Genomic DNA, 26,876 nt, shown 5'->3' with positions numbered 1-26,876 from the left:
ACCCTTGGTGGCTTTTTTTTTTTTCTTTTATCGTTATTTTTCAAGAAAACCCAAGTTGACTTTTCAAACAACACAAAAGCTTAGAAGTGGGTAAAAGAAAAAACAAACAAACAAAAAAAACCCCCAAAGACCCTGTCCCCTTTTCTCTTATTTAGAAATTCTGAATCATCAAATTGGGAAGGAGTTAGAGGTCAGTTGCAAAGGGCAGGTGGGAAGAAGATGGTTGGGCGGACTAAAGAGGCCGGTGGTCCTCCCAGCACATTTCTCACACAGGGAACTCATGGCCCGGGAGTCATGGCCATATATAGGAGTCTCTTCGGATACCTGGCAGAAAACCAAACCCCTGTTAGTCTGTTACTGTGTTACTTTGTCCTTCTACCTAGAGTGGCTGGACATTCCAAAGTCATTCCTGTGCAAGGTGTAGTCTGAGCCTCTAAGGACAGGAATGCCTCCTCTGGTGGAAACGATGTGCTCTTTTCTCACTGGTATTCAGATGGGATTCCAATTACTCCAAGTATTTCCTCTAGCTCTGAATCTCCTTCTCGGATAACTGCCTTTGTCAGGCTAGGTATAGTGCAGCTTGCTGCTTTCTGGAACCTGAGATCCCATGTAAGGTTGCCCCACATAAGGGACAGTGAACCTCACTCCACTACATATGCTATTCCCAGCAGAGAGACAACAGAGAAAACCGTTGCAGTGAGTGGCTTCCCGCCAAGAGTCATGTCATCTGTGCCAGATGGAAAGTTAAAAGGCTTCAAGAGAAGCGTCACGCGTACTTAACAATAAGTAAGCCTTCTTCCAAGAAACAAAACCTACTAGGAAATGACAGCAGCAATAAAATAGGTGGTGACAAATGGACAGAGCAGCGTCACCTTTCCGAGGCTCTTCCGGTCGCTTTTAGAACATTCCTGAATTTTTTTCCCCCACATCCAGGTGTGCAGTGGACCTTGAACACTGGCAAGCTGTCTCTTCCCAAACGTGCAGAGAACTCTAAAGGGTTAGCTAGGGCTGGAGAGATGGCTCAGCAGTTATTTAGCCAGCCTAGTGAAGCAGTGTAGTATATAGTTGCCTTGGAACCATGTAGACACATTCAAATCTTGTTCTTCATTTATCTCTGGGACTTTATGCAAATTTTCTAACTTATTTTAGTCTTTCTTCTTCTTCTTCTTCTTCTTCTTCTTCTTCTTCTTCTTCTTCTTCTTCTTCTTCTTCTTCCTCTTCTTCTTCTTCTTCTTCTCCTCCTCCTCCTCTTCCTCTTCCTCCTCCACCTTCTTCTTCTTCTTCCTTCTCCTCCTCCCCCTTCTTTTCTAATGTGTGAGTGTTTTGTCCTACACATATGTCTGTACCACTTTTGTACCATGAGCCTACAGAGGTCAGAAAAGTGTATCAGATCCCCTGGAACTGGAGTTATACACAGTTGTGAGCCACCATGTGGGTGTCAGTAGTTGAACCCAACTCCTCTAAAAGAGCCCCCAGTGCTATCAACTGCTGAGGTGTCACCCCCAGCCCCTTCTTCTCATTTATTAATTCATGGAAAGGAGTAACAATATTTGCAAGGCTGTTATAAAGACTGCCTATTTAAATCAGAGTGCCTAGGGGGTGGAGAGATGGCTCAGTGATTAGGAGCACTGACTGCTCTTCCAGAGGTCCTGAGTTCAAATCCCAGCAACCACTTGGTGGCTCACAGCCATCTGTAATGGGATCTGATGCCCTTTTCTGGTGTTACTGAAGACAGCAAGTGTGTGTGTGTGTGTGTGTGTGTGTGTGTATAATAATTTTTTTAAAAAAATCAGAGTGCCTAAAAAAATGGATAAATAAAAAATAAAAGTAGGAGGCAAAAAAGTATATGGATTCCCAGTTCTGCCCATAGTCACATGCTCACAGACTAATGGTTCCTGTAAACTATCTCCATCCAACAACGTGATTATCTTTTCTAATTTCATTTTCTCCCATATCAAACTGTTTACTTATTTTTTAAAGATTTATTATATATGTGTGTATACATACTGTGTGTGTGTATACACACACACACACACACACACACACACACACATATATATATATATATATATATATATATATATATATATATATATATATATATACTATAGCTGTCTTCAGACGCACAAGAAGAGGGCATCAGATCCCATTACAGATGGTTGTGAGCCACCATGTGGTTGGTGGGAATTGAACTCAGGACCTTTGGAAGAGCAGTCAGTGCTCTTGACCACTGAGCCACCTCTCCAGCCCCTGCTTACTTATTTTTAAAAGACAAATATTTTATCCTTTTCAATTGAAGGATGATAGAGAAATAGGAGGAGGGGCTGGATAGGTAGAAGAAAAAGATCGACACATTAGATAGATAGATAGATAGATAGATACATACATACATACATACATACATTCAGACATACAGATAGATACATACATACATACATACTTAGATACATAGTTACATAGATAGATGAAACATGCATACATACATACATAGATTTCTCTTTCCACACATCTTGAGCCATTTGTCAACATCATAGAGTATATTTGCACAAATCTAGATTGTGTATTACCATCACCCAGCGTAGCCCTCTCAGTGAAATTAAAGACATAAAGACATGAAGTATACAAGGCCACCACCATGTAATATGACTCATTCTTACAGGAAACTTATGCAAACACAGTCTAAAGACTAAAGTCCAGAGGAAGCTGGGGATAATCCAGGAGGTGGAGACAGAAAGCCAGCATGGACTACACAGTGATCAGGAATCACTTAGGGAAACCACACCAGAGGAGGAACAGGAAAAGGAGGAAGGAGAGGAGGAGGAGGAGGGGGAGGAGGAGGGAGAGGAGGAGGAGGGGGAGGAAGGAGGAGGAGGAGGGAGAGGAGGAGGAGGAGGACAGCAGGAGGAGGAGGAGGACAGCAGGAGGAGGAGGACAGCAGGAGGAGGAGGAGGACAGCAGGAGGAGGAGGAGGAGGACAGCAGGAGGAGGAGGAGGAAGAGGAGGAAGGAGAGGAGGAGGAGGGAGAGGAGGAGGAGGAAGGAGAGGAGGAGGAGGGAGAGGAGGAGGAGGAAGGAGAGGAGGAGGGAGAGGAGGAGGAGGATGGGGGAGAGGAGGAGGAGGAAGGAGAGGAGGAAGAAGACGGGGGAGAGGAGGAGGAGAAGGAAGGAGAGGAGGAGGAAGGGGAGGAGGAGGAAGAGGAGGAGGAAGGGGAGGAGGAGGAAGACGGGGGAGAGGAGGAGGAAGGGGAGGAGGAGGAGGAAGGGGAGGAAGAGGAGGAGGAGGAGGAGGAAGGGGAAGAGGAGGAAGGGGAGGAGGAGGAAGAGGAGGAGGAAGAGGAGGAGGAAGGGGAGGAGGAGGAGGAGGAGGAAGAGGAGGAGGAGGAAGGGGAGGAGGAGGAGGGGGAGGAAGAGAAGGAGGAAGAAGGGGAGGAGGAGGAGGGGGAGGAGGAGGAGGAGAAGTGCATCTACTCTAATGATGGTGCTGAAGCCCTTTGCGGAATCTTGCTTCTCCAGCATTCCAATGTGGCCTAAAGACCAAAGACATTCCAGGAATCTTCCAGGTCTTCGCCACCAGTGTGGCTCTGTAGACTGAGCCTCTCCAGCATGAAGAAGAGCATTTGACTTTCTAGCACGTATCAGTTTTAAGCCAATCTAGTAAGCACTGTTTATTAGATGTTTGTGTGTGTATATTATGCATATATATTAATATATATTATGTAACATGTCTGTCTACTGGTTCTGCTCCTCTAGAGAATTCTGCCAAATGCAATCAATGATATAATCACTTACTATTAATTATTAGTGCGATACATAATTGCACATGCTGTAAACACAGCAAGTGTGTCGCACCAGCATCACCATGAGTAACCGAGTGGTACATTCTGCTAGGATGTTACCCTGTTGCTGCATGGTAAGAATTTTACGGTCCGTATCATGGAACTACCATTTTGTTCATGCAGTCAATCACTGACTGACGTATCATGATGTAACTCATGTCTGCAGGTGGACAGCAGCAGAGAGAAATAAATATATGAACGAAGGAACAAATGAGCGGAAGGATAAATGAGATGGAAGGATGAGAAAGACGGGTGGTTGACTGGTCGATGATGCTATATTCAGAGGTAAATAAATACACAAAAACTTGAGATATCCTGAAAGAGCAAATGTGGGTTTATTTTGTTGAAAGTGTTCTATGGAGCAAATTATCCAATTATTCATATGATCAAATAACCAGGTCTCAAGGCTGCGGAGATGGCTAAGTGGTTAAGAGCACTTGCTGCTCTTTCAGGGGTGCCAGGTTCTGCTCCCTGCACCCCACACTGGGCAGCTAACACCACCTATAATTCCAGATTCTATGGATCCAATGTACTCCTCTGGCCCCTATGGATACCCACCCACATGTCACACACACACACACACACACACACACACACACACACACACCATACATATATACATACATACATACATACATACATACATACATACATACATACATACCTTTTAAAATATTTTTACAATAAACCACTCTCTGTATGTCATATTAAAAATCATTATAGACCACAGACCTAACTTGATCATCTTTTATTTTACATAAGAATCCATTCATCATTTTCTCCTTATTGTTCTTCGCCATATCTTGTCCTGTCCACAATCCAGTACACATCAAGGAGACAATATTTGGAGGAGACCATAACTTTTTTTTTCTTTTTTTCAGAGCTGGGAACCGAACCCAGGGCCTTGTGCTTGCTAGGCAAGCGCTCTATCACTGAGCTAAGTCCCCAACCCCGAGACCATAACTTATATTTCTTTTATTTGCTGGCCAACGTCAGTCACCGTGTCACTCACCCCCTTGACCCACTATTGAGTAACGATGAGTAATATTTGTCTAACTCGTTGGGACAGCTGTAGAGATAAATTTGGTGACTTTTGGGCAAGGCTATGGGCTCCTTCCAACGAAAGACATTTGTTTTATGGCATTTCTGCTATCAACGAACCTTCAGCTCATTACCGTGGTTTGTTCAAGACTGCTCTCCTACTCCCTCACTGTAGCCCAGAGTTTATCACGAAACCAAACTCTACCTGCTTTCGCTCTAATCAGTGAAGAACGGGCCACCGTATATGGTGTGTGGCACTGAATAATTTGGGGGCAGATTTGTTGATCCTTTATCAGCTTCACACAGTCATATGGTGAAGGTTGTGGGGGGAAAAATGGAGAATGAACTAAATAAATTAGAGGATATTTAAGTCTCCAAATTTACAGCCTCCCGATCATGTTTAAAATCACAGCTGGGTTGGCCCAGTCAGTAAAGTCTTTGCGCTGAGCTGTATCCTCTAACCCCTCATAAGAATGTCAAACATGATGTCATACTCTTGTAATCCCAGTGCTGGAGAGGCAGAGGCAGAGGCTCCTTGCAGTTCCCTGCCCAGCCAGTCAAGTCTAACCAGTAAACTTCAGGCCTATGAGAAACCCTGTCTCAAAGAAAGTGAATGGCCTTCCCAAGGGAAACATGGGATAGTGTCCTTTGACCTCCACACGTGTACACACATGTGCATGGGCACCTAGACACATACACAGGAACACTCACATTACATAAAAACGTGACTGTGTGCTGGAGAGAGAGATAGCTTGGTCAGTAAAGTGCATACTTATCAGACTGCAGATCCTCAGGTCTATGCCAACAGAGACCATAGTAACCCTATCCTAGTCCAAGAACGTGGGTGGTGAATTCTTTCCAACCCAAATGCCAAGCATCTAGGAAGCTCTTGCATGTTCAGAAAAACCTTGACTATTTATTTTCAAACCAATTCCCCAATTTTTCCATGTCTGGACCAACCCGGGCAGGTCCAGGAAATGAAAGCTAAGTATAACCTCCAAAGGGGGAGGGAGGATTAAAACAGGGAAGAGAATGGAGCAGAAGAGGTGAGAGAAGGAGGGAGGGAAAAAGTATATCTAATCTGACTGTGTGTGCATGTATCACACATATACATATGTGTGTTCTTTATGTATGTGTATACATATCCTTTGTGTATGAGTGTGTGTGTCTGGGTGTGTGTCTATGTGTGTGTGTGTCTGGGTGTGTGTCTATGTGTGTGTGTGTCTGGGTGTGTGTCTATGTGTGTGTGTCTGTGTCTGGGTGTGTGTCTATGTGTGTGTGTGTGTGTCTGGGTGTGTGTCTATGTGTGTGTGTGTCTGGGTGTGTGTCTATGTGTGTGTGTCTGTGTCTGGGTGTGTGTCTATGTGTGTGTGTGTCTGGGTGTATGTTTATGTGTGTGTGTGTGTGTCTGGGTATGTGTCTATGTGTGTGTGTGTGGGTGTGTGTCTCTGTGTGTGTGTGTCTGGGTGTGTGTATCTATGTGTGTGTGTCTGGGTGTGTGTGTGTGTCTGGGTGTGTGTGTGTGTCTATGTGTGTGTGTGTCTGGGTGTGTGTGTGTGTGTCTGTGTGTGTGTCTGGGTGTCTGGGTGTGTGTCTGTATGTCTATGTGTGTGTGTGTGTCTGGGTGTGTGTCTATGTGTGTCTCTGTGTGTGTGTCTGGGTGTGTGTGTATGTGTGTGTATGTGTGTGTGTGTGTCTGAGTGTCTGGGTGTATGTCTGTGTGTCTGTGTGTCTGTGTGTGTCTGGGTGTGTGTCTATGTGTGTCTCTGTGTGTGTGTGTCTGTATGTGTGTGTGTGTGTGGGTGGGTGGGTGGGTGGGTGTCTGGGTGTATGTGTGTGTGTGTGTCTGGGTGTGTGTGGGGGGGTGGGTGTCTGGGTGTGTGTCTGTATGTCTATGTGTGTGTCTGGGTGTGTGTCTATGTGTGTCTCTGTGTGTGTGTGTCTGGGTGTGTCTGGGTGTGTGTCTATGTGTGTGTGTGTCTGGGTGTGTCTGGGTGTGTGTCTATGTGTGTGTGTGTCTGGGTGTGTGTGTGTGTCTGGGTGTGTGTCTATGTGTGTGTGTCTGGGTGTGTGTGTGTGTGTCTGGGTGTGTGTCTATGTGTGTGTGTGTGTCTGGGTGTGTGTGTGTGTGTCTGGGTGTGTGTGTGTGTCTGGGTGTGTGTCTATGTGTGTCTGTGTGTGTCTGGGTGTGTGTGTATGTGTGTATGTGTCTGGGTGCGTGTCTGGGTGTGTGTCTATGTGTGTGTGTGTATGTGTGTGTGTGTGTCTGGGTGTGTGTCTATGTGTGTGTGTCTGGGTGTGTGTGTGTGTGTGTGTGTCTGGGTGTGTGTCTGTGTGTGTGTGTGGGGTGTGTGTGTGTGTGTCTGTGTGTGTGTCTGGGTGTGTGTCTATGTGTGTGTGTCTGGGTGTGTGGGTGTGTGTGTGTGTGTGTCTGGGTGTGTGTCTGTGTCTCTGTGTGTATGGGAGGGGTGTGCATGGAAACTGACACCTTTTTTCCACTAGAATCTTATGGTCACCCAGTTCATCTTGTTTTTATTGCTGGAAAATTTTGTACATGTCTAAAATGTGTTTTTATCAAGGCCACCTCCCAGTCCCTCTGCCCCAACTCCTCCCACAACACCACTACTAGTCTCTCCCAAATTATAGACCAGTTCCTCTGATGACGGCGCAAAGACTCTCAACAAAGTACTTATAAACTGAATTGAGGAATAAACCAAAAAGATTACCTGCCATGATCTGCCATGATTAAGTTGGCGCCATCTCCAGAGAAACAGGGATGGTTCATCCATCATAACTCAGTAAATGTAACCACCACTTAGACTCCTGGATAGAGAATGCACGATCGTCACATTAGATTCAACAAATCTATAACCCACTCATGATCAAAACCTTCCGGAGAACCTAAGAACACTAATAAGGGCGATACCCAGCAAGGCCATGGCCAATGTCATTCGAAGAAAGGAAGAAAACCTCAAACCTTTTCCACTAAAATCATGGACAAAACAAGATGTCTACTTTTCCCGCCACTCCTGTTCACTATAATGGCTGGAAGTTTTACCTAAGACAATGGAACAGGTGAAGGTAATAAAGGGGATGAGATGGGAAAGGAAGAAGTCCAAGTACTGTGATTTGCCCGTGGTATGATTTTATACATAAAAGGCCCCAACTACTCCACCAGAAAAACTCTATGGCTAATTACACACTCAGCAAACAAGTACAACAGAATGCCAAATCAACCCACAGAAACAGAGGAGCCTTCCTATATACCAACAGCAAACATACAGAGAAATAAATCAAATAAGCAATTCCATTCATATTAACCTAAATTTTAAAAAAATTAGAATAAATCCAACCAAGGAACTGAAAGATTTATACCATGAAAATTTGAATATGCAAAAAAAAAAACAAAAAACCTGAAGCTACCAGAAGATGGAAACGCCTCCTGTGCTCACCGCTCTTAAAGGGATCTTAGTTCCTTCTTTTAGTTGCTGCCATAAAATCTTCAGTCAGATGGGTGAACAAAACAACGGAGATGACTATACACATACAGGTAGAGGGAATAGGAAAAGCCTTCACAGTTCAAGGTGTACAGTAGGACCAGCTGCTGTCCCCACTCCTGGGCATCACGATTACTTGGTTTTGTTTTCTCTCTTTCTTCTTTCTGGAAACCTCATGCAAAGAAGACCAGAGAAGGTGAATTTTGTAAGACCCCCACGTGGACTCAGGGGTAAGAGCTCCCTGTGCCCCAGATCGCTGACCGTCTGCAGGGTCCACCTGACTTTGTCAATGCCTGCCCTGTGCTCTGGGTCTCCAGAAGATATTTCTATTTAGACATCAGAAGACATTTATATTTAGGTACCAACACCATTCACAAACTTCGGTTTTTTGCCCACAAACTTCGGTTAAGACAGAAAAACAAGCTAATTTGCTGGAACGGAAGGCTGACCTGCAGATCTGGTGTGGGTTTGTTTCATTTCTTGGACTATATTTTTGTTGTTTTTCTTCACTGCTGTACACCCTCTGCTTGAGCAATCGCCTGTGTTACTGTGACTTCCCTAACGCCATCTGCCATCTCATATCCCCTCCCTGGGACGTCCTTCTAAACTCCAGGCTTGCGTCTGCAACTTCCCACTTGACGTCCGTCCTCAAATCCGTCACCATCATCTCAAAGGCACTGTCTCTCAGCTTGAACGTTTGAACTCCGCTGCTGCTTCCCCCAATTCCCAGCATTTGCCGCTGCAATTAGTGGCACATTTATTTTCACGGACATATTTAGACAAGGTCTAACAGATCCCAAGCTGGCCCCAAACTGAGAATGACCTTAAACTCCAGATTCTCCAGCCACCACCTTCCTACCACTGAGATTACAGGTATGTATGTCCACACCCAGGATATGTAGTGCCACCGTGGACCTCCGTCACGCCAGGCAAACGCCACCATCTGGGCCGTGACTCAGTTCAATCAGTGGTAGCTGTTTTAGAATTTTCTTTAATCCCGCCCCGGGTTTTCTACCCTACCTTGGTTACTGAGTTCCGGATGAAAGACACTCAAACTTTTATATTTACAATAAGCCCTGAACACCACAATAGCTGGGCAGCTGTCTAACCTCCACGGTGCTAGAATCTACTTTCCTATCGATAATCCGGAGTGATTACTTATGATTTACTATGTTCCATCTAGGCTGCTCTTAACTCCAACTGGGCAGGCCTCGGGGCCACGCTTTCTTGACCCTTAACCCATGGCGGCTTCCTTGCTTCTCCTGCACGTTCTTCTTCTCCTGGTCCTCCTCAGACCCCAAACCTGCAAAACCTAAACCCTACCTATGTCTCTTCTGCCCAGCTATTGGCTGTCGGCATCTTTATCTACCAATTAGAAATAACTTGGGGCAGGGTCACTCAGTGTTTTACGAGCATGCGCAATCTCCTTGTCTCTGGGGCAACCAGTCTTGGGAGTCCCAAAATATCATTAGAATACAAGCAGTATCAGGCCAACCCATTGCAAGTAACTTCATTATCTCCTTGCTCACAGAGCCCAGTGTGCAATGTTTCATTATCTTTCTTGTCTCCTCTTCTAGTCTATCATCAAGCCACCTCAACAAGAATGGAGGACCTTTCGCTTCTTCTCATGACTGTGCCTTCCACTCTAAGCCAACCCCGACTCTTCCTAGGGTTATGAGGAAGACCAGAGAGCTGGCCTCCCCCTCACTCAGCTTCCAATTCTACCCCTTTTCTCCATCCTAATATATTTTTTGTTTTATTGTGGTAAAACATATATCATGTAATATTCCCTTATAAGAGCGAAGGGAGGGGAGAGGGAAAAGGGGGAGAGGGAGGGAGAGAGGGGGGAGGGAGGGAGAAAGGGAGAGAGAGAGAGAGAGAGAGAGAGAGAGAGAGAGAGAGAGAGAGAGAGAGAGGGAGAGAGAATGAATTTTGTATGCATACCCATGCCAAAGGTCAATCTCAGGTAATTGATACATTCCTTGGGTGCAGGACAACTCCTGACTCAGTGATCATCACTCTCCTGCCTGCAGTGGTCATCTCTCTCATGACTGCAGTGGCCATCACTGTCCTGCCTTCAATAGTCATCACTTGCCTGCCTGTGTTGATCATCACTGTCCTGACTGCAGTGGTCATCGCTGTCCTGACTGCAGGGGTCATCGCTGTCCTGACTGCAGGGGTCATCACTGTCCTGGCTGCAGTGGTCATTGCTGTCCTGGCTGCAGTGGTCATTGCTGTCCTGGCTGCAGTGGTCATTGCTGTCCTGGCTGCAGTGGTCATCGCTGTCCTGACTGCAGGGGTCATCACTATCCTGACTGCAGTGGTCATCACTGTCCTGGCTGCAGTGGTCATTGCTGTCCTGGCTGCAGTGGTCATTGCTGTCCTGGCTGCAGTGGTCATCGCTGTCCTGACTGCAGGGGTCATTGCTGTCCTGGCTGCAGTGGTCATCACTGTCCTGACTGCAGTGGTCATCACTGTCCTGGCTTCAGTGGTCATCGCTGTCCTGACTGCAGTGATCATCACTGTCCTGACTGCAGTGGTCATTGCTGTCCTGACTGCAGTGATCATCACTCTCTTGCCTACAGTGGTCATCGCTGTCCTGACTGCAGTGGCCATCACTCGCCTGCCTGCATTGATCATCACTCGCCTGCCTGCAGTGATCCAGCATAGATCCATCCCTCCTATACTAGATCCTGGAAGGGGCAGCTCTGCTTTTCAACAGGTTGCAATGTCCAGGAACTATTGTACTCTTAACTACACAGGCTCCTAGGAGGGAATATTCAAGGACAAAGCTAGAGGATCACCTTTATTGACTCTAGCTATAATATATTTGACAATAACTAAAGCAGAAATGAAAAGATACAAACAGAGCATCCAAGGGAACAACTTTCCATTCCATAACCCTTGTAACCTGCTAAGGAGCAAACAATCCAATGAGGTCAAGAAATTTCTGTTCTGCTGCACTGACCTCACATAACCACCCGATTTATGAGGGTACTGAGTGTCAACAAAGGTGTACTGTGTCCTGTGCAGTCACCTTGGCTCCCTATCCATGTGCAGCTTTCTGTGGCTAAGCAAGCTTCACATGAAGTCCCTGACATTGTGATTTATGATCTTGAATGACATTACCATGCCTGGCCCTCAGAATCCTTCTTTGTGCTCATGCATTCATTACAAATCTTGCAAAAATCCCGTGCATCCTGATTTCTCAGTTTTAGAACTCTGGACATTGAGACTAGATGAGTCTTTGTTGTCCAAGACTGTTCTGTGCATTGTAGAATACTGAGAAGAACCTCTGACCTCTAGCTGCAAGATGACAAGAACACTTTCCCTGGATGAAGGAACCAAAAATTCTCCAGGCATTGCCAAAATCCTCTAGTGAAGGGCAGGTTGCTTCTAGTTGACAATCACTGGTAGACAATGATACATAGTAGATAAATAGACAAGTTAATAGAGCAATGATACATAGGTGACAGATAGATGATAAGTAGATTATAGAGATAAATAGATGATAGATAGATAAATAGATGATAGATAGATAGATAGATAGATAGATAGATAGATAATGGATGGATAGATAAATGATAGATGATAGATGGATATGATAAATAGATAGATGATAGATGATAGATAGATAGATAGACAGATAGATAATAGATGGATAGATAAATAGATGATAGATGGATAGATAGATAGATAGATAGATAGATAGATAGATAGATAGATAGATGATGGATGGATAGATGGATGGATGAATGAATAAATATGATAGGTAGATTGATATATGATATGTAGATAACTAAATAGGTATCTATATAATAGATAAATAGAAATTAGATGATAGATAATTGAAAGATGGATATAGAGCAAATTACAAAATACTAGAGCACCTTCTAATGTTCACCTCTATTAACAATGACTTCATGTGTGTGGTAATCTTATACATGTCTGTGTGTGTGCATAGGCATGGAATGCATGTGTACATGTTTGCACTTGAATCTGGAGGCTAGAGGTAGATGTTGGGTGCATTTTTCTGTTCACTCTTTGAGGCAGAGTCTCTTGCTGAAGCTAGGACTCGTCGATTCAGCTGGTCTAGCTGACTAGGAATCTTCAAGAATCTGTCTGCAGCCTCCTCACTCCTCAGTGATCATAACTGGCATTTCCACTGATGCTGGGGAATCCAAATTAGATCCTTCTGCTTGTATAGTAATCATCTTCCTAGCTCCCAATACACAGTGACTTTTAAAGCAACCCCAGAAAAACTTCCAAATGTTGCTTGGCTATACTAACATTTGCAAGAGAATAGTGGCACAGAAAGCTTGAAAGCCACTGGGACTATTGTAGTCTTAAGAACCTGGTTACTCTTGTTCCAACTCCTCTGAGCACTGGCCATCACAGAGAAATTAGTCAAGTGGTCCACAACAGCAAAAAAGGAAAGAGGCAGCAGTCAAGTTTACCTGTCTCCTCAGGCCGTGCACCTCACTAGACTCTGGTCCTTACAATTGACAAGATCATTTCTTCAGGTTCACCCGCTTGGTCCCCTTGCTATGTCAAAATTACCATAGACCAACAACTTAACTAATAGGCTTTTATTTCTCGGAGTTCTACAGGCTGGAGATCCCATGAGGACAGTTGATCATGTGCAGAAGGCCATCCTCCTAGGTGACAGAAGACAGACATCCATGGGGGAATAAGCGTTTGACCTATAAGCATAGCACCTGACACAGGCCTGACCCATAGGAGGGCATTTTCATCAAACAGCACTGGTGTTCAATCTTACTGGTATATTACCTATTTAAAAATTACCAGCTTAAAAACAATACCCAGATCTTGACTGGAGCATGGTCTGAAGGCAATTGGTTCCACTGTTGATTCTAATATGAAGTCAAGTTTAAGGACCGTTGGCATGGAAAGAAGGCAATAAGATCTCCTCCCTACAACTCCAGACAGACATCTCCCTCAGAGTGCTGCCCAGATGGGAGCTGTGCTCTACTCACCCTGTGTGCAAGCTGGCTGTGGCCCACTCCACCACGTCTACTGTTTCCCAATCCCTATTATCTATCTATGCCGTTTGGCCTTTCCTCAAGAGCCGAAGAGCACACTCAGTCCCAGATCAAATACAGCTTCTAGACCCTGGAGATGGGCTGAAAACTTGTACAAAGGTCAAGCAATGCAGAGAGGGAGGGAAGCATGAGGTGTCACAGAAGAGGGCAGTAGGATAAAAGTCTCAAGTCAGAATAGAGTGGAGGTTGCAAAGTCAGGATGGAGAGATGGCTTAGTGTTTAAATGCCCTTCTTATAGAAAAGCTATGTTCAGCTCCCGTCACCCACATCAGGCAGGTCATAATTCCAAGAATTCAGTGCTCTCTAGCCTCCTTGGACACCTTTACACATATGGTGTACATAAACTCCTACAAGCAATACACATAAATTATATATATATACATATATGTATGTATATATATGTATGAATGTAAACATATATGTAGGTATGTGTGTATATATGTGTGTATACATATATGTATACACACATATATATGAATATAAACACATATATATGTGCGCACACACACACACACACACACACACATCACCTAATCACAAGGGTTTTGTTGTTATTTTGAGACAGAATCTCATGTATCCAGGCTGGCCTTGAACTCCTAATCCTTCTGTTCTCCTCCCAAGAGCTGGAGCTACAGATGTGCACCGCTACGCCCAGCTTGCATAGCTGTCGGGCAATGAATTCAGGGCTTCTTGCACACTAGGCAAGCATCCTACCAACTGAGCTACAACTCCAGCCCGGCGAGGTTGTAATGAGTGTTAACGGCTGCATCTGTGAGTCTCGCTGAAGCAGACCTTTAAGGAGCAAAAGGAAAAGCGGGGTTTGAGGTAACTTTTCAGATCCTTGAAGCCTCAGCAGTGGTCAGCTTTCTCCTCCACCTGGGTGCGTCACTGAGGTGACCTCTCTAGATGTCAGAGCAGAAGGAAGGAAACAGAGGAAGCAAAGGCAGACAAAGCAGAAGGCTGGTTCCCTGGCTTTGATGCTGCAGTTTCTCTGAGCAGGAGCCAGCACAGGGCCATATTGCCTGACTGAAACTTGAGAAACCAGGTCCTGCAGAGAGCTGTCTTTGAGAATGTCAACAAGTACCTACACATAGATATCTGGATACTCGTCAAGGGAGAGCTTCTTTTCCTGGTGACTTTTTATAACATTGGGGGACTGGAGAGATGGCTCAGTGGTTAAGAGCACTGCTTGCTCTTCCTAGAGGTCCTGGGATCAAGTCCCAGCAGCCACATGGTGGCCCACAACCACCTGTAATGAGATCCGATGCCCGCTTCCTGTGTGTATGAAGACAGATACAGTATACTTATATATAATAAATTAATTAATTAAATTAAAAAAAATTAGGAAGCCAGAAAAGGACATTTATCTGCTATAATGCCGTTTAGAGAAAAGTTGGAAGCAAAATGAAATTTGCCTAATTTCTTATATTTAGCTCTGGAATAAGACAAACGATCTGACTATATCTGAGCACATACAAACCATTAGCAGAACTATTTGTTTTTTAGCTTTGAGGTATTTAATAGTGTTTAACAATATGAATGCATGCATCTACTTAAAGTTTCCACATAGGTAGCTGCAAAACCTGCTTTGCTCCAATCAAATTAATGTACCCCCCAAAATAGACTCAAGATAAAAGAAGCTTATCAAATTTTGCCACAGTTGACCCTTCATTGCTTTGGAAGATTTTTTTCCCTAGGAATGTTTTCTGTTTTTTTCGTGCATCCGCGGTTGGTTTTAGCCAAACGTAACCAAGAACAGGCATGTGGGAATGTCTGTAAAACTTCTGCCCAGCATGGAGGTCTTTGTCTGGCCCTCTGGCGTGAGGGAGCGCGGGCAGCACATTCTCGTGAAAAACCCCTTTCACAGTGAGAGTGCATTCAAGGAGAAAATCCGAGCTTGAATCGCTGTGTCTAAGGGCAAGTTTGAAAGACAAAAGAAGGGACCGGATTCCATGGGAAAGGAAAGGAGGAAAGAAAGGGCCCCGGGTGACTTGCCAGAGGAGAGCTGGCTGCCTGCAAGGGAGACCTTTTTCTTTGCTACCAGGAACCTTGGAAGCAATATACTTTTCTCCACTGGGAGAGACCCAGGGCAAAGGGCGGGCAATGACTGGAAATGCTTTTCTCTGCTGGGGGTCCACCAAGAAAGCATTCAAAGACTTGGCGGAAAGCCTCTTTCTCCTTGGGGAAGCAACCGTAAGGCCTGGAAAAAGACCACACCAAAAGCGTAAGCACGGAGATGCTCTTGACGTGGAATCCCTGAACCTCTAAGAGGCCCCTGGGTGAGCTCCTGGGGAATCAGCCAGCACCCCAAACTAACACTGAAGCTGATCTCTGTTCACATTCCGAAGGGCTGCATTAAAACACTGGCTTGGCCATAGTTAGAAGACATCAGTGTTCTGTGCGTGCACTGTATTCTTCACTGATGCAGGTAGACCTGAAGGCACCCAGTACATTTTTGAGATACTCTTTCTTGATATTTGGGATACCTAATCGTTGTTGCTATTTGGAAACTATATTAAAAGGGGATAAGGGGCCTAGTCTTGTAGCACAGCCTTTTAATCCCAGAGTTTGGATGAAGAGGCAGGCAGATCTCTGTGAGTTTGAGGCCAGCCTGCTCTATGCAACAAGTTCTGAGCCAGAAAAAGCTACACAGTGAAAGTTTACCCAAAAGGAAGGGGAAGGGGTTGGGGATTTAGCTCAGTGGTAGAGCGCTTGCCTAGCAAGCGCAAGGCCCTGGGTTCGGTCCCCAGCTCCGAAAAAAAAGAAAAGAAAAAAAAAAGTAAGGGTGACCGGGGAGGACACCTGAGACTGAACTCTGGAAGTGCACGTGGGCACGTGTGTGCGCGCGCGTGCGCGCACACACACACACACACACACAGAGCGAGACAGACAGACAGACAGACACACACACACATATACAGAGACAGACACACAGCGCGCACACACACACACACAGAGCGAGACAGACAGACAGACAGACAGACACACACACACATACAGAGACAGACACACACACACATACACACACACACACACAAAGAGAGACAGACAGACACAGAGACAGACAGACAGACAGACACACACATACAGAGAGAGACAGACACACACACACACACACACACACAGAGCGAGACAGACAGACACACACACATACAGAGAGAGACAGACAGACACACACATACACACACACACAAAGAGAGACAGACAGACACAGAGACAGACACACACACATACAGAGAGAGACAGACACACACACACACATACACACACACACACAGAGCGAGACAGACAGACAGACAGACACACATACAGAGAGACAGACAGACACACACACATACACACACACACAGAGACAGACAGACACACACACATACAGAGAGAGACAGACAGACAGACACACACATACAGAGAGAGACAGACACACCCACACAGAGAGAGAGAGAGACAGACAGACACACACATACAGAGAGAGACAGACAGACACAGAGCGAGAGAGACAGACAGACAGACACACACATACAGAGAGAGAGAGACAGACAGACAGACAGACACACACACACACACACACACCCTTTATTAATGTCCTTTCATTGATTTACATGGATGCTGCCTTCTGAAAGGGGCTGTTGCTATCCTCGATCTCATGTGGGCTTCCTCCTTGGAGTGCAAGGATGAAGGGATGAGAAGAGCAGGGGGAAGGAGGAAGCTCTACTTTGAGCATCTCCTTACCTAGAAGACTGTCTTAGATTGCAGCCATGGATCTATGTCAGTGTTTAGTGCCCATGTTGTAGACAATGTCCGTACTCCATTGCACCATAAGTAAGCGTTCTTGGGGAAGTGGTGGTAACAGTATCCGGTGAAAAGCCAAGCCAGCAAATTACCTCAGTCGTAGTGAATAGAAAACCATGTTGGGTGTGGTATCATTTAGCCTCTTCTGAGCAGTGGACTCCAGAGCATGGTCATTGTGTCTGTGGTGAATAACAGAGGATCCAGGGGAGGAATTACGCAACTCTGATTATATTTTACCTTTATAGATCTATTGGGAGGTATGCACCTTCCACAGCACAAGATGAGGGGTCAGAAGACTGCATTCAGGAATCTCCTTCTACCCTGTAGATTCCAGGAAGTAAATTCAGATTGCCTTTACCCACGGAGCCATCCTGCCAGCTGTCCTATTCACGTGTCAACAATAACCACCGATTTATGTCTACGATTGTTGTTTATTTGTAAGTGAGGGGGTCACATTCTGTTTTGCTGGAGATCTCTGATTAATTCATGAGCTAACTGAAGAAGGGAGAGGAAGGCCAAAGGAAAGTTTATACCGGGTTTCAAAGAACTACAAGATGACAATGTGTGCTCCATTTGGAGTGTTTCTTGTCACTTATCCATGTTTCTTATAGGTCTCTATTGAATATCTACTAGCCACAGGACTTTCAGGTACAGGGAACCTAGCAGTGAAAATGACTGACCTATACGTACCTGAAGAGCTTATAATCCAGTTGTAAGGGCCATCAGTTAACAAGCAAAAAAAAAAAAAAAAAAAAAAAAAAGTCAAACTGATAGAGCTGGAGAGATGGCTCAGCGGTTAAGAGCACTGGCTGCTCTTCCAAAAGTCCTGAGTTCAATTCCCAGCAACCACATGGGGACTCACAACCAAGTGTAATGGGTTCTGATGCCCTCTCCTGGTGTGTCTGAAGACAGCTACAGTGTACTCACATACGTAAAATAAATAAAAATCTTTAAAAAAAAAAATCACACCCATAATGGGCTTCTTTGAAGCAGTGATCTCAACCATTGGGGGGTGGGGTGTCAACTGATCACAGGGCCCTGTAGGACAGATATTTACAATACAACTCATAACAGTAGCAAAACTACCCTTATGAAGGAACAACAAAAATTATTTTATGGTTGGGGGTCCCCACAACATGAGGAGCTGCGTTAAAGGGTCACAGCCCTAGGAAGGTTGAGAACCACTGTTCCGAAGGTTTGGGAAGGTGCAGCAGAAAAGGATATTCTAAAACGCCAGTTAGATGAGGTGCAGAGAAAGGCAGGACTTAAGAGACAACATCCAAGGATGAAGAAGTGTGGCCCTAAGAAGAGATCAAAGACTAACCCAGGCAAAAGGCAAGACAAGATGATGAGACATTGAGACACAACGAGGTAGACAAGTTCCATAGGTAGGCAAAGGCCATCAGCATCCCCGGAGCATCCTGAACCAAAGAGGACAGGTGTTAGAATTATCAGAGAGAGAGAAAGCAAGAGATCTTGTACCAGGATGTGAAATGTCATGGGGAGACGTGGCAAAGGTCATGGGGACACCGTGACCCATTTTATCTAATGTCACCCAGGCCTCGTGATGAATAATTGAACAAAGGAGACGGGAGTGGCCTCAGAGGGGTCATTCACAATCCGTTGGGAAAGCCAGCTGGATGACAATGACTGACCTAGGAGCAAGGGTGGTGTAGATGCGGTGAGGCAGGCGGACATGAGATACAGCTGGATGTCTTCAAAGACGGAACCCCTAGGACTTGGTGGGAGCCTGCCTGAAGGTGTCAGGAAAAGAGAGGTGAGGGAGGGGAGAAGGGAGGGAGGGAGAGACGGGGGAGGGGGATGGAGAGAGAGAGAGAGAGAGAGAATCAGAATCACAGGCAGAATCATTTTGGCCAGGTAGTTAATTTAAAGTAGAGATGATTACCAGAAAGGACAGAAAGACAAAGAACAGATGAGATGAGGCTGACGAGACAGAGAGAACATTCCTCAACCTCAAAGGAACTTTGCTTTCTTAGGAGAAACAGAGGAAGGCAGCGGGTCTGGAAATCACCTTGAGTCACGAAGACTCACACTCTATTGCTCATTCTGACGTACTCAAGGGCCAAACAACTGACCCCAGTTAAAATCAAAGTCAAAATCAACTCTCATAGGGCTTAAAAATACCTGATTGCCAAGGGCCAGTCTCGGCGTGGGGAGGGGTTCTGAGAGAAGGGGTACTTGAGAGCAGGGAAGCAAATGACTTCAAGTCGAATTGTGGGTCCAAGCTGCTGCCAACCTGTGTTCTGTTCCAGACCGCTGTGTCTCTACTCTGCTTCTCTATTTTCTGCTCAAAGCAATTCTCCAAGCAGTTCTTGCTTGCTATCCTAAAACACTCTCTGGATATCGAACCCCTTGCAGATCAGAAGCCCACTCTTATTTACATATCAATCTAGCCACTGAGTCCAGGTTCCCTTTTGACTGTCCTATGAATCGGTGTCCTGCTATCCAGCCCCTGGATTCTTAAAAGACAGCAAACACATTTTTTTTTAACATTGCAGAATCAATCATTGAGGAATTCAGAGATCCGTCTGCCTCAGTTAAGCACAGACTATAAGCTGGGTGAAGGGACCCAGCCAGGAAATCCCCATTTCAGCCTTTCCTGGGCCTGGACTTCTGTGTGCCAGGCTGACCTTGAACTCAGGAATCTGCCTGCCTTTGTATCTCTCCGACAAGCTGGCTCACGAATGCAGCTGCCTTTGTCCCTTTAGGTTGCTCATATAGTTCATATTGCATCCTTACCTTTCCAGAGTTGAGAAATCATATATTTTCAAATTCATGTTTTTAGAGTCCTTTTTTCACAGCCCTAAGAGCTGCCCTAGAAGTCCCAGGATTTTCCATTGATAAAACATTAGCCACACCTTCCCCTCCTGGACTTGTGCTGTCCCCTTCGGAGGGGACATGTAAAATATGTACATTATTATATAAGCAAGCCTTACAACCTACAGCAGCCATTGACACTCATGGAAGCCCATGCCCTGTCGGCCCTGTCTCAGGGGCGGGAGCCATGACATCCCACCCCTATCAGGGCCATGCCGGACTCAGCATCTAGTCAAAGATCTTCCTTCTGTGAATGTTCCTCAGGTATTTACTAAATGTCTAACATTATTCTAGACACGCTGCCACGCTTGGTAATCTGAGCCCATCTCTGGAGCCCAACTGCTGGAAAGAGAGAACTGACTCCCCACAGTTGCCTTCTAACACACACACACACACACACACACACACACACACACACACACACACAAATACAGGTGCAAAATAAATGCATTAAGACATGGTTAAAAAAAAAAAAAGGAACTAAAGTGTGGTCTCAACCAGCAAGAAGTCAGACTGTGGGCCAGAGCACCAGGGTGAAACGTAAGCACCAGGCACTTTTACGAGGTCTCGCTTGGTCTCCAGACTTTCTCAATCCTTGCTGTATATTTTAAGTAACCCATTCCCATTACTGTGAGCAAAGAGCTCATAGAGGAACCCAAGGTCACAGTCCTGAGGATGGACAGACTGCCCGGAATTATATTCTTTCAATTTATACCAATTTCCAGAAGCCTTCCACACATTCGTCGCCACCGAGGCTCCTGGCATTTACCCACAGTGGATGAAATGACACCATGTTCTGAGAAGCCGCAGCAGACGAGTGTTAGCGGTCCGGCCAAAGCAGGAAAAGAGCACCGCTGTGTCAAGTCAAAACGTAGTGTGAGTGCTGTTGGGAACGTGGCCATCTGTGGGCCTGCAGACTGCAACCAGAACCCACTCCGAGGGTCACCCTCCATAAGGGGGGAAAACACGAGCCATCCGTGGGATTTCAGGAGACAAAAGTGAAATGTCCTGGAAGCTCCAGGCCATGGCGGCACGCCTACCAACAAGAGACTACAAGCATTGCCCGGCAGAGTGCCCCTGCAGCCTTGGTTCTGAAAACACCACATACTCGCTTCGCCCCGCCCCAGCATGCCACCACAGTTCAGGATGCTGGCGAATGCTTCCCAAGGCACCGCCGCTTCTGACCATTGTACGCTCGCTACAAATTGTAGTGGCTTTACATACACGCAAGGTTTTCTGCTTTTATAGAAATATAGTGGTTCAATTGCTTCATTAACACAAAAACTGTAAATATTTTTCTGTTGTCAGTCTTTGGTATTAAGTATCAAATTAGTATGTATATAAAATGGATTGTATTAAAATGTTTGTTTTCTTTTTTATTATTATTAAAGATTTGTCTTTAACTACGGGCATACGTGGCTGTATGCAGATTGGGTGTAGTGCCTGCAAAAGCCAGAAGAGAGCGCTGGGTTGGATCTCTGGAGAGGGACTTACCGGAGAATGTACTGGAAACTGAACTCAGGTCCTATCCAAGTGCTTGTAGCCACTGAGCCACATCTCAAGCACACAAACATTTTCAAAATTACTGACTTGAGCGTTTGGGGTTTTCTGTTTTTTTACTTTTGAAGTCTTTTTTTTTTTCAAATTTTTTATTCATTTTTACACTCCAGATTTTATTCCCCTCCGGGTTCACCCTCCAGCTGTTCCACTTTCCATACCTCCTCTCCTCCCCCTCCCCATGTCTCCATGAGGATATCCCCACTCCACTCACCCCACCCGACCTCTAAACTCCCTGGAGCCTCCAGTCTCTTGAGGGTTAGGTGCATCTTCTCTGACTGAACCCAGACCTGGGAGTCCTCTGCTGTATATGTGTTGGGGGCCTCATCTCAGCTGGTGTATGCTGCCTGGTTGGTGATCCAGTGCCTAAGAGATCTCAGGGTCCATGTTAATTGAGACTGCTGGTCCCTCTACAGGGTAGCCCTCTTCCTCAGCTTCCTCCAGTCGTTCCCTAATTCAACCAGAGGGGTCAGCAGCTTCTGTTCATGTAGATGTCTGCATCTGACTTTTTCAGCTGCTTGTTGGGTCTTTTGGAGGCCAGTCATGCTAGGTCCCTTTTTGTGAGCACCCCATAGGCTCAGTAATGGTGTCAGGTCTTGGGGCCTCCCCTTGAGCTGGATCCCACTTTGGGCCTGTTGCTGGACCGGTTTGTCGCTGGACCAATTTTTTGATCACTAAATGAAGTTGGTTTGGTATTGGGACAGGCGTTCCAACAATTTCTAAAATGGTACTAAAGACATTGCCATCTTGAAACTACACATCTGTGAAAAGTGTCATCCTCAGGGTCTGTGCTTAAAAACCAAGATCCCCATTAGAAGTTAAAAATAATTTGGGAGCACAGGCAGGTAGAGCCCTGTGAGCCTGGTCTACATAGTGGATTTCAGGACAACCAATGCTATCCAAAAAAACAAAAAAAAACAAAAAAAAAAAACAAAAAAAAAAAAAAAACAAATCAAGGGGCTGGAGAGATGGCTCAGCAGTTAAGAGCACTGATTGCTCTTCCAAAGGTCCTGAGTTCAAATCCCAGCAACCACATGGTGGCTCACAATCATCTGTAATGGGATCTGATGCCCTCTTCTAGTGTGTCTGAAGACAGCTACAGTGGACTCACATAAAATAAATAAATCTTTAAAAACAAAACAAAATGAACAACAAAGGACACCCACTGACTCTGAAAGTGTTGATGATGCTGGTCCTGCAGTAGTCAGTTATACAGCAGAGATTTAATGTTTTATGCAGAATAAGCAAACACATCTGTCATGTTAGTGTCCAGTCATATACACCATTAATAAATGGTGGAATTACATACACAGTAAAGAACCATTTTAAAATAAATTTATTTATGATTTATCATCAGTAAATGGTCAGTATATCATATATATGTACATATACATAAAATCACATGTAACAGATGAGATATATACATATAAATGATGCACACATATTTGATATTACATGCACATATTTATGTAAACACACGCACATACCAGGGTTGTGTGAATTTTTTTTCTCAGAAAATGGTGGGAAAAGAAGTAGCGATCGAAACAATTGTCCGGAGTCCATGCTGCTTCTGTGGCAAGGATTTGTTTCCAGACTTCACCATCCTGAGAACCCCTTAAAGTTGTTTCCCAACGTCCACACCTGAGCCATGGCACACCTGAGCCCATGTCTCTCAGTACACACAGACACTTTTCACTAAATAAAAAGTGCTGATAAGAAAGAAAATTGTAAAGCATTTAAAGATGGTTACATCGTTTTTCAACTTTTTAGTGTGTTTGATAAATATAAATGATATGGTCAGGCTTCAGGCAGAATACAGTGCCAAAAAAATAAAAAGACATTACTGCCTCAGGGATGCTTGGGACCTCCCAGAATTTCAGGAGCTGTGCTCAAGCATTTCTTAAAGGGGCCTCTGAGTATTTTAGTAAACACCTACAGCATGTCCTGTGCTCTGTGAGACCCTGAGTGCATACAGTCAATAAAAAGTTGTAATAAGGAACTTTGCAGTCTGGGGAGTATCTGGGTTTCCTTCGCACTCTCTAACAAAGCTTCCTGTTGATGTCTGACGGGCTATTCCCTCTGTTTAAAGAACTCGATCTGATTCAGGTGGTCTGAGCGACCACTGCCACTTCCGGGGATGAGTCATGGCGGAAGGAAGTCAGAGCAACTCTGCCCCAGTGACTGTTTAGTCTAAAAAACAGGCCAACAGTTGGGATTGTCCAAAGCCACTGAAGAAAACAACTGTCTGTGAAGTATTTGAACTCCTTAATTGTCTCAGCTCCGTTCCTTCCTGCTTGGCTCTCTCACAGAGAGACCACAATGCTGGGAGCTGAGGCACCTGTCATTACCTGTGATAGGCGAAAATGGCCGACACACTCAAGAATGCAGAGAAAAAAGAAGAGGCCATCGTTGGGGCTGGACTCCTCTTGGATGTTTCCTAGCTCCAGAGAAGGGTGTTTATTATAGGGCGGTAACTAACACATAAGACTTTTCCCATCAGCCTCTAATGGGCATATGCTATCACTTCTACCCTTTGACCCAGCAGTCACTTCCAGACATTTGTCACAAGGATACAACTAAATGTTTGCTCAGTGACTCAGTTGTGGCTATAAGTAGCATAGGTGTTGTCCTCAGTAGTAAAGATAAATTCTAAACCAACTCAAATATCCAGTGTTAGAATGTAGGTTAAGTTACACACGTGCACAGAGCACTACAAGTCATGGATTTAACATAATGGTGTAGACAGTACACGGTGCCAAGGAATGAAGCCAAGCACACCTTGTTAGGTAGACAAATCGTAAAATGGGGTGCACACTGTAGTCCCCTGCGTACAAAGAAAGAGATTAAGAAAAAGGGATTCGTGCGCAAAATCCTCATAGAGATTATGAATGGATAGTGGCATTAGACAAACTTTCTACACTTTTATTTCCATTCATTTGGATATTCTAATTTTCCTGCACATGCTTCCTTTCTTGTGTTTTCCACAGACTGTAGACTAGTGTGCTGGACCTAGGTCACTAGGTCAATATTCAGCTAATCCAGAGTTAGTAGCATGAGCATGTAGGAGAGACCTGAAGATGTAGGAGAGACTTGAAGACCTGAGAACAATATCTAGAACCTACATGCACAGTGGGATGAGGGGAGCCACTTCCACAAGTTGTCCTCTGACTTCCACACAACAGACGTGGCATTGAGTGTGTGTATACACACACACACACACACACACACACACACACACACACACACACACACACAACAGTAGCCATGCCTTTCCCAGATTCTCCTTTCTAGAAGCCTGGATTGAGCAGGAGAGATGGCTTGGCAGTTAGGAACACTGATTGCTCTTCCATAGAACCAAGGGTTGATTCCCAGTACCCACAACATCTAGGGGATTTGGTATACTCTTCTGTCATTTTCTGGATTTTGTAGGTACTACATACATGTAGTCCACAGACATACATGGAGGCAAACAGCTATACACATGCAATAGATAGATGATAGACAGACAGACAGACAGACAGACAGATCCTTTGAAATATTAAAAGAGAAGTCTGGGTTGCAGAACCTACCTTCACCCACCTCTGCCCCTGCCTGATTTATCTGCCACCACCTTGGCCTGCAGGTGCTTGTCGGTGTCTGGGAGCAGCAAAGGGCAAAACCAAGCAGGGACATTTGAGTTACTGATACACAGGCACGGGAAGAAGCGTTATCTAAGGAATAGTCTTCAATCAAAGCCCAGTTGAATAGCTACAGAACCCATCTTGTTCTTCCTCCTTCCCAAGAGTGATGGTGTAGGGGCTGGAGAAACAGTTCAGGGTTAAGAGCACTTTCTGCTCTTCTGGATAACTGGGATTCGGTTCCCAACACCCATGTTTGGCAGTTCAGCATCTTCCATAACTCCAGCTCTGGGGAACCAGGTGCCTTCTTCTGGACTGCACAGATGCCTCACATGTACATGCCCACACACACTTGCACAAACACACACACGAAGATACACATGCATATACACACAAATACATACACACGTACACAGATACACAAACACACACATGCACAAACACACACACGATAGATACACGCATATACACACACACACAAATACATACACACGTACACATATACACAAATATATATGACAGAAACAAGAGACCCTCGCCCCACAAGGTGAAAGTAGAGAACCCAGTTCCTGAAATGATGCCTTATTACTCCCACATACACACCATGGCACATGTGTGCTTGCATGTGTGCACGTGTACATAAACACACACGCACAGTAATAATAAAATTTAAAATATTTAAAAGATTAAAAACTCCAAAGAACAAAAACTTGTATTAGCAAGCAAATAAAAATGAGCTCATTTGAAATCTATATCCTGAAACTCATCCCAAATCATAACTGTCTATAATTTATGCCAATAAAAGACGACACCCACCCCAGAACATGTACTACTTTGTTGACACTTTTTAGAATGTCAGGACTGTAATTTTAAAAGAACCCAACTGGAGCTTCCGCTGTAGTTTCTCTGCACACGGTGTGCCTACATCTGTTTGCAGTCCCGTCAGCAGGCTCTGGCTGCATTCCTGGTATGCAGGTCATGTCATCTCCAAGGTTCAGATTAGATATGAGCTGAGATAAAAAGGCTGTGCCGGGAGATGAGGGCAGGTCCACAGGGTCTGGGCGAAAACAACGTGAAAGGAATTTATATCTTATTTTATCAAGCGATGAGGATCCTTCAACTCCATCCCCTGCTCTTATGGGAAAGTTCATCCTGTTTCTCTATCCAGGAAAACTACAGGCTTTCTCACCATCCCAAGCTCACCGAGTTCCCTCCCAGGGTGTGAAGAAAAGCAGTGAACAGCTCCACTTGCAAAAAAGCCCAACTTGCTGCAGGCAAGATCGGTCTACCCTGAGCTTTCCTGGAGCCTGCTAATCAGCTCCCTTGTCACTTGTCTTCGTCCTTCTGCCTTTGTTGCCGCCCTGATTTCTCATACATGAAGTCTTCCTTCAACACACTCTTGCTTACAGGAACATGAGGTTCCTGCGGCTACTTCAGGGACTGGTCTCAACTAGCCACTTTCAAACCTTATAAGGAGAGCTTCAGAGAAGGGTCAAGGTTCCAGCCCGGGAACACCTGATAGTAACAATTCCAGGAGACATTAATGATATCGTTACCGCACTGTCATGTGTTTGCCCTTTACCCAATTATTATCTATAGCACTTTGCTGCTGGGGATTCTTGTAAAGAAGAGAAACGAA

General features: G+C 45.1%; 1 protein-coding gene across 13 annotated transcripts; it reads left to right on the top strand.

Annotated features, from left to right (window-relative positions):
- Window positions 1-8,335: 8,335 nt before the first annotated feature.
- On the top strand, window positions 8,336-21,473 carry LOC120097756 (uncharacterized). Of its 13 annotated transcripts, none has more exons than XR_015641814.1 (5): window positions 8,336-8,426; window positions 8,560-9,246; window positions 9,951-10,137; window positions 10,366-10,741; window positions 10,887-11,562. XR_015641814.1 is itself a non-coding variant. In XM_087591887.1 (4 exons), exons 1-4 carry the CDS (start codon window positions 8,409-8,411, stop codon window positions 10,887-10,889), a joined length of 468 nt encoding a protein of 155 aa, XP_087448013.1. In that variant the 5' UTR covers window positions 8,367-8,408; the 3' UTR covers window positions 10,890-11,562. The 13 variants fall into 13 exon arrangements, 2 of the variants coding, with proteins under 2 accessions (XP_087448013.1, XP_087448014.1); XR_015641810.1 differs by lacking the exon at window positions 9,951-10,137 and adding exons at window positions 17,471-17,662; window positions 20,789-21,473 and having other exon boundaries at window positions 8,360-9,246; window positions 10,407-10,765; window positions 10,887-11,095; XR_015641816.1 differs by having other exon boundaries at window positions 8,360-8,426; window positions 8,560-8,603.
- The last annotated feature ends 5,403 nt before the right edge of the window (window positions 21,474-26,876 follow it).

This window comes from Rattus norvegicus, chromosome 17, assembly GCF_021556685.1.
Source record: "Rattus norvegicus strain SHRSP/BbbUtx chromosome 17, alternate assembly SHRSP_T2T, whole genome shotgun sequence".
Classification (NCBI taxonomy): domain Eukaryota; kingdom Metazoa; phylum Chordata; class Mammalia; order Rodentia; family Muridae; genus Rattus; species Rattus norvegicus.
The sequence above is the reverse complement of the archived record's forward strand: the minus strand, read 5'-3'. Positions and strand labels throughout refer to the sequence as shown.